The sequence below is a fragment of the Loxodonta africana genome, chromosome 6, assembly GCF_030014295.1.
Source record: "Loxodonta africana isolate mLoxAfr1 chromosome 6, mLoxAfr1.hap2, whole genome shotgun sequence".
Taxonomy (NCBI): Eukaryota; Metazoa; Chordata; class Mammalia; order Proboscidea; family Elephantidae; genus Loxodonta; species Loxodonta africana.
This window is the reverse complement of record NC_087347.1, coordinates 76,119,087-76,132,206: the sequence shown is the minus strand read 5'-3', so window position 1 is coordinate 76,132,206 and position 13,120 is coordinate 76,119,087. Positions and strand designations below refer to the sequence as shown.

The following is a 13,120-nucleotide window of genomic DNA, read 5'->3' as shown; positions in this document are numbered from 1 at the left end:
TATTGCAACTCAGTTCTTGAAAAAAGTCATCTCCCTCCCCTCCCCCCACAATGAACTGGGAAATTGAGTTTTGGAGTCTACAATGCTGAGGCCCAGACTCTAGACCTCAGTGAGGTCAGCCCAGCACAATAGAGCCAGCTGGCCTCATGGATCCTTACTGCAGAAGAGAGGTGTGGGCCATTCTCAGCAGCCATCTATGCAGGATTCGGCCTTCCTCCCACCCTCTCATCTAGTCACAGTGGAATCAGGGCTTAAAAAGAAGAAATTACACATTAGTTTTGTTTTGGAGCTTTTTCAGGACAGATGCCCAGCAGAAGGGTTCTCAACGGAGAGTGAGAGTTTCCCTCTCAGAAGACACTGTTCAGTGAACTGACTGCAGGGAGGCAGCTGAGTGGCCAAGCCCTGGAGGCAATGTGCTTGAGACTTTAGTTCTTGCTTTTGATAGGCTAGTGAATGAGCGAATTCTAGAAATATGCAGTGAATCATGTAAAGAGACAACTACCTCCTATTCACCCCCCATTGATAACTGGTTCATCACATGTGATTCCTAACAGAGTCTTAAAGATTTTCCTATAGATGCAAAATAATATCACACTTTAAAAATTAACAATTTCTTAATATCGTCTAATACTAATCCATATCCAAATTCCCCTAGTTGTTCTAAGAATGTCCTTTACACCTGTTTGTCTAATCCAGGATCCAATCCAGGACATTACATTGCATCAAGTTGTTATATCCTCAAGCCCTTTTTAATATAGAACGGTCCCCTCTTCTCATGACACTTTTTTTTAAAATATTTTTTATTGTGCTTTAAGTGAAAGTTTACAAATCAAGTCAGTCTTTCACACAAAAACCCATATACACCTTGCTGCACACTCCCAATTACTCTCCCCTTAATGAGACAGCCCGCTCTCTCCCTCCACTCTCTCTTTTCGTGTCCATTTTGCCAATGACACTGACTTTTTAAGAGATTAGACCAATTAATCCATGTCTTTGTGTTGTTGTTAGGTGCCATTGATTCTGTTCCAGTTCATAGCGGCCCTATAGGACAGGGTAGAACTGCCCCATTGGGTATCCTAGGCCATAATCTTTATGGAAGCAGATTGCCAGGTCTTTCTCCAGCAGAGCCACTGGGTGAGTTCGAACCTTTTGGTTAGCAGCCAAGTGCTTAACTCCTAACTAATCCACAGAATAGCTCATTTTCTGTATTCATTTGCCTGCTTACTTGTGATCTTATTCAGTTCGTCTCTCTATTCCCTGTGTTTTGTGTAAACTGTAAATTAGATCTAAAGCCTTGATTCAAGTTGTGTTTTAGATCAAAATAAAAATTAAAAAAAAAAAAACTTCATGTCACCTCACATCCATAAGACAATATCATCTCAGCATTACCCGTTAAACCGTTGCCATCAAGTTGATTCCGATTCATATCTCAGCATTAGTGGTGCTAAAACTGAGCACTGGATTAGGTGGTGACACTCAGATTCCTGCAGTGTACGGTTACATTGCTCTCCTGTGTCCTGAACGAAGGAATCTGGTACATTGGGACCATATAAATATCTTGTTCCCCATCACCTGTTTGTCTAATGGTTTTGTCAACAACTGATATCCTTGCCTAAATCAATAATTTCCCTTTGGAGTCTCCTTTTCTGTAGTTGGCAAGTCTTATGCTGCACTGTTTACTAGTTACAGTTGTAAGCAAGTCATTAGCCTTCTGGTCTTTATTTTCCTCATCTGTAAAACAGGTATAAAATTAGAAGCAACCCACATGGTCATTGGAAGTATTACAGGAGATAACCATGGATCTCTGCTTTGCCAGTTCCTGGTGGACTGCATGCTGCAGTAAGCACTGGCTGTTGGTTACTATTGTGCTTGTCCTTGTTTTGCTGCTATGGGTTGCAGAACTTTACCCTCTTGCTGGCAGTCTCATGTCTCTGAAGCAAATGACAGTATATCTGATGAAATTGCTGTAAAGGAATTGAGGCAGTTAGATTTTTGAAGAATATTGACTGAGGACTGCTCAGATCAGTGTTCCTTGAGGTGTATTCTAAGAACCAGTAATCCCCCAAGATGCTCTAGGAGAGGATAAAGTCTGGGAAATGTGCCCCATTCTTGAAGTCTCATAGTACATGTTATTAAATTAAAGATTCTGAAAAGTCTCTCAGTAAAGAAACCTAATTAATTTTGTTTAATCAAGTGCTTTTTAATCTATTTGTTTGTAGACACACACTCCTTTTGTTACTCTGAGTAACACACAAATACATTATCTGAGCTGGTTTAGAGTCTTTCTCCTTGAATGAGGAGGGAGTCAAAGCGATGAGCCTACCCCTCCATCCGTCCGTTGGGGAGAGTTAGCGGTGTCTGCATGGACCTTTGGATCCTGGAGAGCAGTGTAAACTAGAGGAGTTCTCCAGAGGATCATTTCTTTATAGGAGCAGAAAGGCAGAAATGGGGGATCTGGCAGTAGTTCAGCAGCCAAACTCTCTTCCTAGATTTTCTCAAAAGCTCTCCAGGACTCCTAGAAGACCTCAGAGTCACTCTCCCTATAGGGGTCCCACAGCCACTGGGACTTGCCTAAGCTGCACAGGAGTGAGTCCCTTGGAAGGCATCACAGTTCAGAGGAAGAGCAGAGAATTTAGAGCCCAGGCAAGCATGAGTTAGTGCCCTAACCCTACCAGGTATATGCCCTGAAACCTGGACAAATCCCTTAATCTCTCAGGGCCTCAGTTTCTTCGGTTACATAATAAAAAAAAAAAAAGAAAGAAAAAAAATTTTTTTTTACCTAGCTCAAGTGGTTCTGAATATTAAATATTTAAAAATATATCAAGTGTTGTACAAATGCTATTTAATTTTATTCTAATATTAAAGACATTTTTACTGCTCTTCATGGCCCCATATTTTGGGGATTCACTAGTCATAGTTTTGTTCATTTGACATGTCTAGCAATTACTGAGCACCTGTTCTGTACCAGGAAACCCTGGTGGCATAGTGGTTAAGTGCTACAGCTGCTAACCAAGAGGTCAGCAGTTCAAATCCGCCAGCGCTTCTTGGAAACTCTATGGGGCAGTTCAACTCTGTCCTACAGGGTCGCTATGAGTTGGAATCAACTCGACGGCAGTGGGTTTGGTTCTGTACCAGGCAATGGGTTAGGTGCTGATAGAGAGTAAGAAATAGAGCAGGTCCGGTGTCTGCTTCTGTGGAACTTACATTCGGTTGGGGAAGCATATGATAAACAAATATACACACAAGTAAATACATAATTATAGCCTTCTCCCCCCAGGTTCTGATGTGATATTTAAAAAATAAATATATAGCCTGTAATCTACTATAAACAGAGGCATTTTGAAGGTACTATTTATCTGCGTAGTGGTTAAGTGCTATGGCTGCTAACCAACGGGTCAGCAGTTCAAATCCACCAGGTGCTCCTTGGAAACTCTATGGGGCAGTTCCACTCTGTCCTATAGGGTTGCTATGAGTCGGAATCGACTCAACGGCACTGGGTGGGCTGGATATCTATGAATTATTCACATATATTGAAATGAATTTGTCAGATTAAATAAAGAATGAGATTATTAATGTAGAACTAGAAGAGACCTTAAAAATAGTAATTTATCTCAATCCCCTCATTTTATAGATAAAGAAAACTAGAACCCAGACACTGTAGATGTTTACTCAAAGCCGTGTTTTGTTTTGTTTTGTTTGTTTGTTGTGATCAGGATATGAAGGCAGGGGCTAGAACCCAGATTTCCTGCCCTCTGGTCAATGCTTGGTGGAAACCCTGGTGGCATAGTGGTTAAGTGCTATGGCTGCTAACCAAAAGGTCGGCAGTTCGACTCCACCAGGCGCTCCTTGGAAACTCTACAGGGCAGTTCTACTCTGTCCTATAGGGTCTCTATGAGTCGGAATCGACTCAACAGCAGTGGGTTTGGTTTTTTGGTTAGTCAATGCTTCCAATCTGCTGAGTTCTATCTGAGAGGCATTGTAATAGCTGGCTCCTATTTCAGCAATGTGTTATAATTATCACATTTCTATACAGTGTGTTCCAATTGCTATAAATTAGGGACCCGGCAGAATTGTTTTGTCTAAACATAGTTCTATGAAACATTCATATTCTAACATATGTAAATAGGTTATTGCTTTTTAAAAAGTTTTTGGTCAAATTAGGAAACCCTACAGGGCGCTCCCCCCGCCCCCCCTCCCACCCCACCTTGTTTCTGCCAATCAAGTAGGTCCCTGACTCGTGGCAACCCCATGTACAACAGAACAAAACACCGCCTGGCTCTGCTCCATCCCAGTCATCAGTGTGATCCATAGGGTTTTCATTGATATTTGGAATTTTAGATCACCAAGCCGTTCTTCCTAGTTTGGAAAAAAAAGTTTGGAAGCACTGCTGAAATCCGTTCAGTATCATAGCAGCAGCCTCCCACCTTGTAGGTCTATAAATACATACTGTGATTGTAAAAAAGGATTCCTGTAGTCAAGAAACCTCTTCAACTATGTATAACTTAGCATTTTCCAATCTTATTTGACTACAAAATCCATTTTAAATTATTTAACAATTAATGTAACGAATGTGCTGTGTGAGTAGTGCAGCCTTAACATCAATTGGGTTAGCTTCTGGCATAGTTTGTGAAAGCCCAGTAATGCTCACTAAACCACGTTCGATCACACAGCTTTAAAGGGGGCAGTGTCTTGGCTCTTAGGGTCTCAGGCTGACTTTGGATGTTCTGTAGCATGGAGGAGGAGCACCTATTATTATTTATCAACGTGTCAATTCTGACTTATAGTGACCCTATAGGACAGAGTAGAACTGTCCCATAGGGTTTTATAGGCTGTAAATCCTTATAGGAGCAGATCATCAGGTCTTTTCTGTCATGGAGCTGTTGGTAGGTTCGAACCACCACCAGCTTTTTGACTAGCAGCCCTGCGCTTTAGCCCGAAACAGCTGGTAGGATGCATTTCTTTTAGTTCATCTTATTCTTTGAACCAGAGGAGCCCTGGTGGCACAGTGGTTAAGTGCTTGGCTGCTAATTAAAAGATCAGCAGTCTGAGCCCACCAGCCATTCCACAGGAGAAAGAGGTGGTAGCCTGCTTCCGTAAAGATTTATAGCTTTGGAAGCCATATGGGACAGTTCTACTCTGTCCAATAGGGTCACTATGAGTCGGAATCAACTGAACGACAATGGGTTTGGTTTTTTGCTTTTTTTCCCCGTCCTTTTAACCAAGGAAAGGAACAACACCTAAGGAAACTAGCAGTGTAAGTTTAATTGAAGAGTGCATTCAGATACATTTTTGGAGGAAAGCAATCTTCTTTATTTATTTATTTTTTAATGGTCTTTTTCAAATCAAGCCTTTTAAAACTTTTTATTTTTCTTTTCAGGCATTGGCAAGGTCAGAGTTCTCCAACAGGGTGTGATGTCTTCGCAAGACAGGCAAATAAGGTACCTAGATATCTTGATTCCAAAGTAACTGCGTCCCCTTACTTCAGACCCGTTGGAGTCCATGGGCACGAAAACTGTCTGTGGCTCCTTGGTCAGGCCATCCAAACAGCACACTGTTAGTGATATTCTGAAGCCTTTGAGACGAAAGCCCAGCTTGCTAAAGAACTTTGGTTCAGCAGAGAGACAGGGAGGTACAGTGAACAGAGAATCAAAAGCCTGGAAATTTGCTGCTGAGAATAAATGCTAGCTGCTCCCTGAGGTGATTTGTCTGTGCACTCCACTCTCTACAGATGTTAGAGCCTCTTTCTGAGTAAGGACCCGAGGTTCTTTGGTAGCACTTTGATATCCTGCTCGAATTCAATATGTGAAATGGAGGCGTCTCTCTGTGACTTGGAGCCCACAGCAGGCTTTGAAGTCTGATCCAATTTTTGCTGCCTACTATTTGATGTTGAAAGGATGAAATGAAGAAAATGTACAGTTTTTGCCAGTAACTCTGCTGAGCATATGTAAGATTAAAAAAACAAAATCCTTTGGATGATGTACTTAGAAATGTTAAGTAGATTAATACCTTCCTATACGTTTTCTTTTTTTCTTTCTTAAAGATCAAACTTAAGTATAGGAGAAAATCGGCGTATAGATGTTTTTATATTCCAGTGCTAATTAATTTAAGAGGGAGCTAGGTTGTGTTCAGAGGAAGAGATAAAAATGAATGAAGCAAAAGATGTGGCGACTTTGCTCCTAATTGCCCCAAGGAGAGAACCTCCACTTAATTCTAATGCAAGACAGCCGCAGCTTACAACATGAATTCAATATACTTAGCTTGTACCCCTACAATCAGGGTTAAGGGTCTTTGTCCTCAGTTAAATTATGAGTCGGAATCGACTCGACGGCAGTGGGTTTTGGGTATACCCTTAAGGCTGCTTCATCAGGAGATAAAAAATAATGCTTCTCTTTTGGTGGGGACTTTCTGAAGCACTCAGTTTGTGAGACTGATTCAATGTCATCTCGGACATGCCATGCTGCTCCTGATCACCAAGGCCAGAGTCCCTGGGGAGACTCTCCAAAACCTGGTAAGAAGAACATTTTGAATTGCATGATGCTTCTACCGTTTGCATGTTTGTGTACTTTTTAATGAGTGATTCTGGCAGGGCTATCTAGAAAGCAGGACTCAATCAGATAGTAATATGATCCAATGCTAACAAAAAGTTCACGTTTGGGAAGCCACAGGTCTAGAAGCAAAACTTGTCTTAAAGGTGCAGTTTACTGCCTACCCATGCCTTCTAAGTTTGCTTTTCTGTGGGAGGAAAATGAATATCAAAGGCCATGTTTCTCCCTTCGTTGTAAGAATCTCAAATTAGAAAATTGTTTCAAAACTTTGTTTTGTAAAAGAAAAGATAAACAGCTGATAAACATGTGACCTTGTCTGTGCTGCTCCCTCTGCTACAAATGTTTTTCCTCCCTGTTGACTCATCAGAATTCTCCCCATTTTACAAGGTCCACAATGACTCCCTCCTCCGTGCCCTTAACTTTTCTTATAACACTGGTTATTATAAGTATTATTCGGGGTCAGAATCTAGGGGTTGGTAGAGAATATTCATTTAGATAGCAATTCTGCCCTAGGGTGTTGGCAACATGGCCATTCTTTCATCTGGAATACCACCATATTGCCACACTCCTTTAGGAAATAGCCAATTCTGGCCCCTTTTCTACATTCTTTGCTTACAGAATATGATAAAAGTCAGTGTTCAGACTTTTGTGTGGCTATAATCAGTATAAGATTGGGAAAAAAATTGGAAGAAATATTTATGAACTAGAAGATACTGGGGGCAATGTGGGCCATTCCAAGGAGAGGAATCTTTTCAATTTAAAATACTAATCTTAAAATTAATGACAGCATCATCTGTTTTTCTGAAATATGCTATTTCTCAGGTCCCCCCATATTTCCCCTTAGCTTGTTTTTCAATGACAAAGTAGTACAATATGGAGTAGAAATGCATAATAAATGTGTTATGACTTTCATTCTGTATGGAACTTAAACTCTTGAAGGGAGACAAGAGAGGATGAGTCCATTAAAGCAGAACCTTTTAAAGGAATATGTAGGAAATGATAAACCTGTCAAAGGGAATACTTTCCCTACAGTCAGATAATATTTGGGATAAGGCCACAAGATGGGGCTAGGAGTAATGCAAGGAAGAGAATAATAGAGAGAACGGATAGTATGATGGAGCAGAATCCATTATACAAGATTTTGGTTGGCATTCTTCTCTATCCACATAGACAATTTCTGCCTTCTAATTGGAGGTTTAGACCATTTACATTTAATGTGATTACTGTTACATTTTAAAATTATTTCTATAATCCTGGAACAAAAATAGATGTCTATTAGCACCCCCAAATAGATAAGCAAACCAGTGGAACAAATTAAAGTAATCCAAACTGTTTCATTGGTGTTGTTCTTTTGGGTGGGGGGAGAGGAAAAGAATGTGTAGGCAGGGAAGAATATTTTTAAATCAAATTCCCATTGACCTTAGAAAATCACAAAGATAAACTGAAGAACAAAAGTTGTCCATTTTTACTTACTTTATGTTTTCAAAGTTATTAGTTGCAGAAACAGGAATATATTTTGTAAGAGATGTTTTAGCAAGTTATACCTTTGTGTATAATTATTTGCCTTAAGTGATCCACTGTTTCAGCCTATGTTTTTGTAGAAGGCCGAATGAGAATTTGTGACCCTTCCAGTTTAAAACAAAAACACTAACATCTAACAAGTTTGCCTTCCAACTTGCAGTGAGAACTAACTTCTTTGTTCTAAAGAATGGTCTGCAGGGGTGGAGTGTGGCAGAGAGTAAATCTCAATCAGGACAGCTCTGCTAGGGCAGGCATGCAAAGAAGGGTGTAAATCCTGGGCTTGGATGAAGGCTGTCTCAAGCTGCTTGGCCAAGATCCTAAGACAAGACATGTCCCTAAGTGGCCCGTGTGAGCCTGACTCATTCTTCCTACACCAGAGGAAAGCACTATATACCCAGTGACTGCAGTAACACAAATTACTTTGACCACTGATTCCAGCAGTTAAATTATTTAATTGGACTGAAGGGAATATATACAGACCAGATCTGATTTTACTACATTAAAAAATACATATATATTATTTGGGTACTTGTTCTTTTATTTATTTATTCGTTTATTCAGCAAATAGTTATCACCTACTAAATGCTGGAACTCAGACTATCTGTTTTGAAGGACCAATTTTTAATTTCTAATTTGCTTGGTCTGATATGTTTGTGAAATACAATAAAAGTGAATTTCTAGAAAACCAATCATGCGTTTGAATGTTGTGTCAATGTCAAATTGATCTAAAAGTTTCTAAACACTTTAAATTTCTTAACTAATCTCGTGGATCAGTAACGAGTCAGTCTTCAGTAGCACTATTCTAGGCACTTGTGATATATTAGTAAACAAAACATCAAAAATTCCTGTCCTCAGGATGGTACATTCTAGCAGAGAGAGACAGACAATAAACAAGCATAATAAATAAGTCAATTGTATCTGATGTTGGAAGGACCAAGTGTTTTGAGGGAGAAAATAAACCCCAAAACCCACTGCCATCGCGTCGATTCCGATTCACAGCAACCCTATAGGACAGAGAAGAACTGCACCATAGAGTTTCCAAGGAGCGCCTGGCGGATTTGAAATGCTGACCTCTCGGTTAGCAGCTGTAGCACTTAACCACTATGCCACCAGGGTTTCCAAAGAAAGAGCGTGCATGGAAGACTAGAGGCACAGAAAGAAGCTCAACTTATAGTATTATTATAGGATTACTAACTCATCCCAGTTTGCCAGGGACTGTCTTGGATTTAGAAAACCCTTCAGTTATAGCAAATTGAGATGGTTGGGTTCTTAGTGGGAGATCTAAGTATTAAAAGCTCGAAGAATAAAATATAGCCCCAAGATTCTTTTCTGATAGCTGTGTGACTGGAGCAGAGAGAGCAAGGAAGAATAAGGTTGTTAGTTTTCATTGGATCAGTTCTGACTCATGGTGACCCCACGTATGCAGAATAGAACCGCTCCATGGGGTTTTCAAGACTATGACCTTTCGGAAGCAAATTGCCAGGGCTTTCTTCTGAGGCACCTCTGGTGGGTTCAAACTGCCAACCTTTCAGCTACTAGCCAAATGCTTAACCATTTGCACCACCCAGGGACTACAGGAGAGAGTTAGGAAATGAGAAGTCAGATCATGCAGCATCAGTACTTTTCAAATTCAGTGTCATAACAAACACCCTGGGGATCTAGTTAAAATAAAGATTCTGATTCAGCAGGTCTGGGCAAGCCCCAAGATGCTAAATTCTAATGAGCTCCCAGGTGATGCTGGTGTTGCTGGTCTGTGTTCCACATCTTGAGTGGTAAGCATGTCGTCTTAGTGAAATGATGAGCCACTGAGCATTTGCAGCAGAGGAGTGACATGATATGAGTTATATTTTAAAATGATCACTCCAGTTATTGGGTTCAGGATAGACTATAGGCATCATCAAAGAATGCGATATTTTGTGTGAATGCCATTTCCAGACAGCTGAAACGTTCTAAACCCGTGATTCCCTTTCACATTGAGTGTACTGAATACAATTCTTACTCTTCATGTCTTAGGACATGGTCACTAGCAGCAGCTATCACACTGGGTCATAGTACCGAGAGATCATGAGAGACCATTGCGAAACGGAGCCACCTACCCTTAATTAAATGACCCCACACCACTATGATTTTTCGTTAATGTGCCTGATCATTATTTTTTCTTTCTTTTCTCTCAACACAAAGCTGATGCTTCTTGCTGTCATTGATGTGCTCACTTTTTATAGCATACTTTCCTTCCCCTTCTCTGTTTCTTTTTTTTATTTGCTGTGGTCTAAAAAAAAAAAAAACAGATTTTAAACATTTTTCCGCAGTAAGAGAAATGGGTTCTTAGTGGGAGATCTGAGGAAATCCCCTACAAAAAAAAAAAAGAAAGAAAAGGAACCTAACACATATGAGGCACTAACTTTAAGCACCATACTAGGTGCTCTTAGCATCAAATACCAAATACACAGCTTTAATTTAGCTTTGTGAACTGTGCTTGTTCAAGGGCCTTCAGTTCCTGCCGTAAGTTTTCTGTTATGTTATGAATAACCTAAGTGCCAGATACACAACCTCAGACAGTTCTGCACTTGATTATCTTCTAGTCTATAGTTAGTAGGAAGTAATAATATTTTCTTTGTGAAAGTCAAAAAGTTATTGCACTTGCTAAGAGTAGCTTTAACTGTACTGTGTCTTGAAGATGGACATAGTAAAGCTGTAGTGTGGAGGTAATCGTGCTGAGGATTAAGTGGCGTGGTACTGGCTGCCCAGGGGAGTCCTGGTTGGCAGTACAGAGTGTCAGGGCATGGGGGAGGGCCACCAGAGAGCATCTAGTGTTGGCTTTTAGTGATCCGATTACAGATCATATGTGACCTGTCCACCCCATGACTGCTGAGCAAATTGCACTCACTCTCCTTGACCCAGCTACTGATTTAATCCCATATCCTTCATTATTGCTCTTTACTTTTCTTGTTGCTCATTACTAAATTCTGTTGAGCTTGGCAGCAGTTCAGCTATCAGAAAGCAAACTTGGTGCTATGTTTTATCCTTCGAACTTTTATTACTGTGGGCGATGAACTATCTCAATTCACCCAGGACTGAAAGATTTTCTGGGACGTGGGATTTTGAGTGCTAAAGCTGGGACAGTGTCGGGCAAACTGGAATGAGTGATCACCCTGTAATAATACTGGAAATTGAGCTCAATTTGGTCAAGAACTTTTTTTTTTTTTAAATGAAGTTGCTGTAAGAGGCAAGACTAAGCCTTAGATCCATGCTGCAGAATCACCTCACACTGGCTGCCTGTGTTTGGAAGGGGTTGCAAGCAGCTTGCCGAACAGCAACCACCATGATCATCGAGGGCTCAGATGTCTTCCATTTGACAGGGAGAGTATATTCCTACAACGAAGTCTCAAAGGCCACATAATCTCTCTTGGGAAAGCACATGGAAACCAGACTCTCAGTGGAGGCTACTGGGCCTCTCTGTTCCCTACCCAATTTCATTACTGAAAGCTTCACGCGAGACTGGGAGGCCACTCTTGTGTCTTCACCTCTGGGTAGTCCCTGGGGTTCTGAATCCCTGCTGCTGCTCTTTTCAGCTCCCTTAGGCTAAGAGTATCCTCCCTTCTTGCCTGGGTTCCAGGGAATTCACCACTAACACTAATCAGTGAGAGCTGGTTAAGTCTCAGTCTCAGGACTTTTCTCAGTGAGGTGGTAAAGGAATGACAGACAGGTATACAGTTGTCATCTTTAGCGTTGGAGTGGAAAAAACACCTCCTTGTTAAAGGATCTTTTTGGACCAGTGATTCTCAGACTTCCCAGAGTATTAGAATCTCCCAGAGAGAGGGCTTGTTAATACAGAGATGGCTAGACCCACCCCAGAGTTTCTGAGTGTATGTGTGAGCTGAGGAGGGATTTGCATTTCTGGCAAGTTCCCAGATGATGTGATGCTGTGGATCTGGGGACCATACTTTGAGAACCACTGTTTTAGACATTTTCCTATTTCCGTGACATTATGTTGAATCAGAAAAAGTGAACTCTACATATGTGGTTTTATACTCGTTCATTCACCATTTAGTGAGCACCTACTATATTGTCAGCCATATGGCTAGGAAGTAAAATAAGTCACCTAAGAGACGAATGCAGTTCTAACATTTGGTATTTGCAGCTGTTATTTTCCAAAGCAGATTTGGGAACATGCTCAGTTTCCTCATTTATCTCAAGTGGTCTCATCAAGTTCTCAGGGAGCCGTCAAGAGCAAAGTTACATTTACTCATAACTTTGCTGTACAGGGAGAGGAGGGGAGAGTTCCAAACTTTTAAAAAGCCTACAGAGTGTCTCAGTTTCTCAAATTATTGCCTTTAAATGGTATTTCTATATTATATACTCTATGACCTTTCCCAGCCTGGCTGCTGTATATTCTCCTGCTTGGCAAAATTGCTCTAAAACCAGCAGATCTGATTATTTGCAAGTATCTCTAATATGTATGTCACTGCCATAATGATTGTGTCCTGACTTTTTGCAAAGGAATTTAGGCAAGACCAGAATCAGGAGCTATACAGTTTGAGGCTATGGGCATGAGGACAGAGGGACAGGAAGAGAAAGAGGAGTAGAAATTACAGGTTTTCTAATCCCAATTTTAATTTATAGTTTAGCAACATTTATATTAAGAATGGACTCCCTGGGTATAAGTGGTTAACGCACTAAGCTGCTAACCAACAGGTTGGAGATTGAGTCTACTCAGAGGTGCCTCGGAAGAAAGGCCTAACAATTCACTTCCAAAAAATCAGCCATTGAAAACCCTATGGACCATAGTTTTACTCTGGCACACATGGTATTACCATGAGCCGGAATCAACCTGACAGCAACTGGTTTTTTATATTAATCATACACTTCTCCTGTTTTGCTCAGAAGACTTAGTAGACCTGGGTTTCGGGTCTGTTTGTTTTGCATTTTATAATTTTGGAAGATGAGAACAAGTGCTTAAGACATAAATTTTAGTCGTGGGGATTTACCCCAACTGGAGCCTCTGTCTAAAATTGTGGCTCTCTAAAGATGCTTTTTAGGGTATCTACCAACAT

General features: G+C 40.7%; 1 protein-coding gene across 1 annotated transcript in view; it reads left to right on the top strand.

The window, feature by feature from the left end:
- Nucleotides 1–13,120, top strand: part of MYO3B (myosin IIIB) — a 557,666-nt gene that overhangs the window by 432,831 nt on the left and 111,715 nt on the right. Inside the window, 2 exon segments of the mRNA XM_010602840.3 lie at nt 5,378–5,438; nt 6,412–6,508. Coding sequence (XP_010601142.3) covers nt 5,378–5,438; nt 6,412–6,508 — 158 coding nt within the window.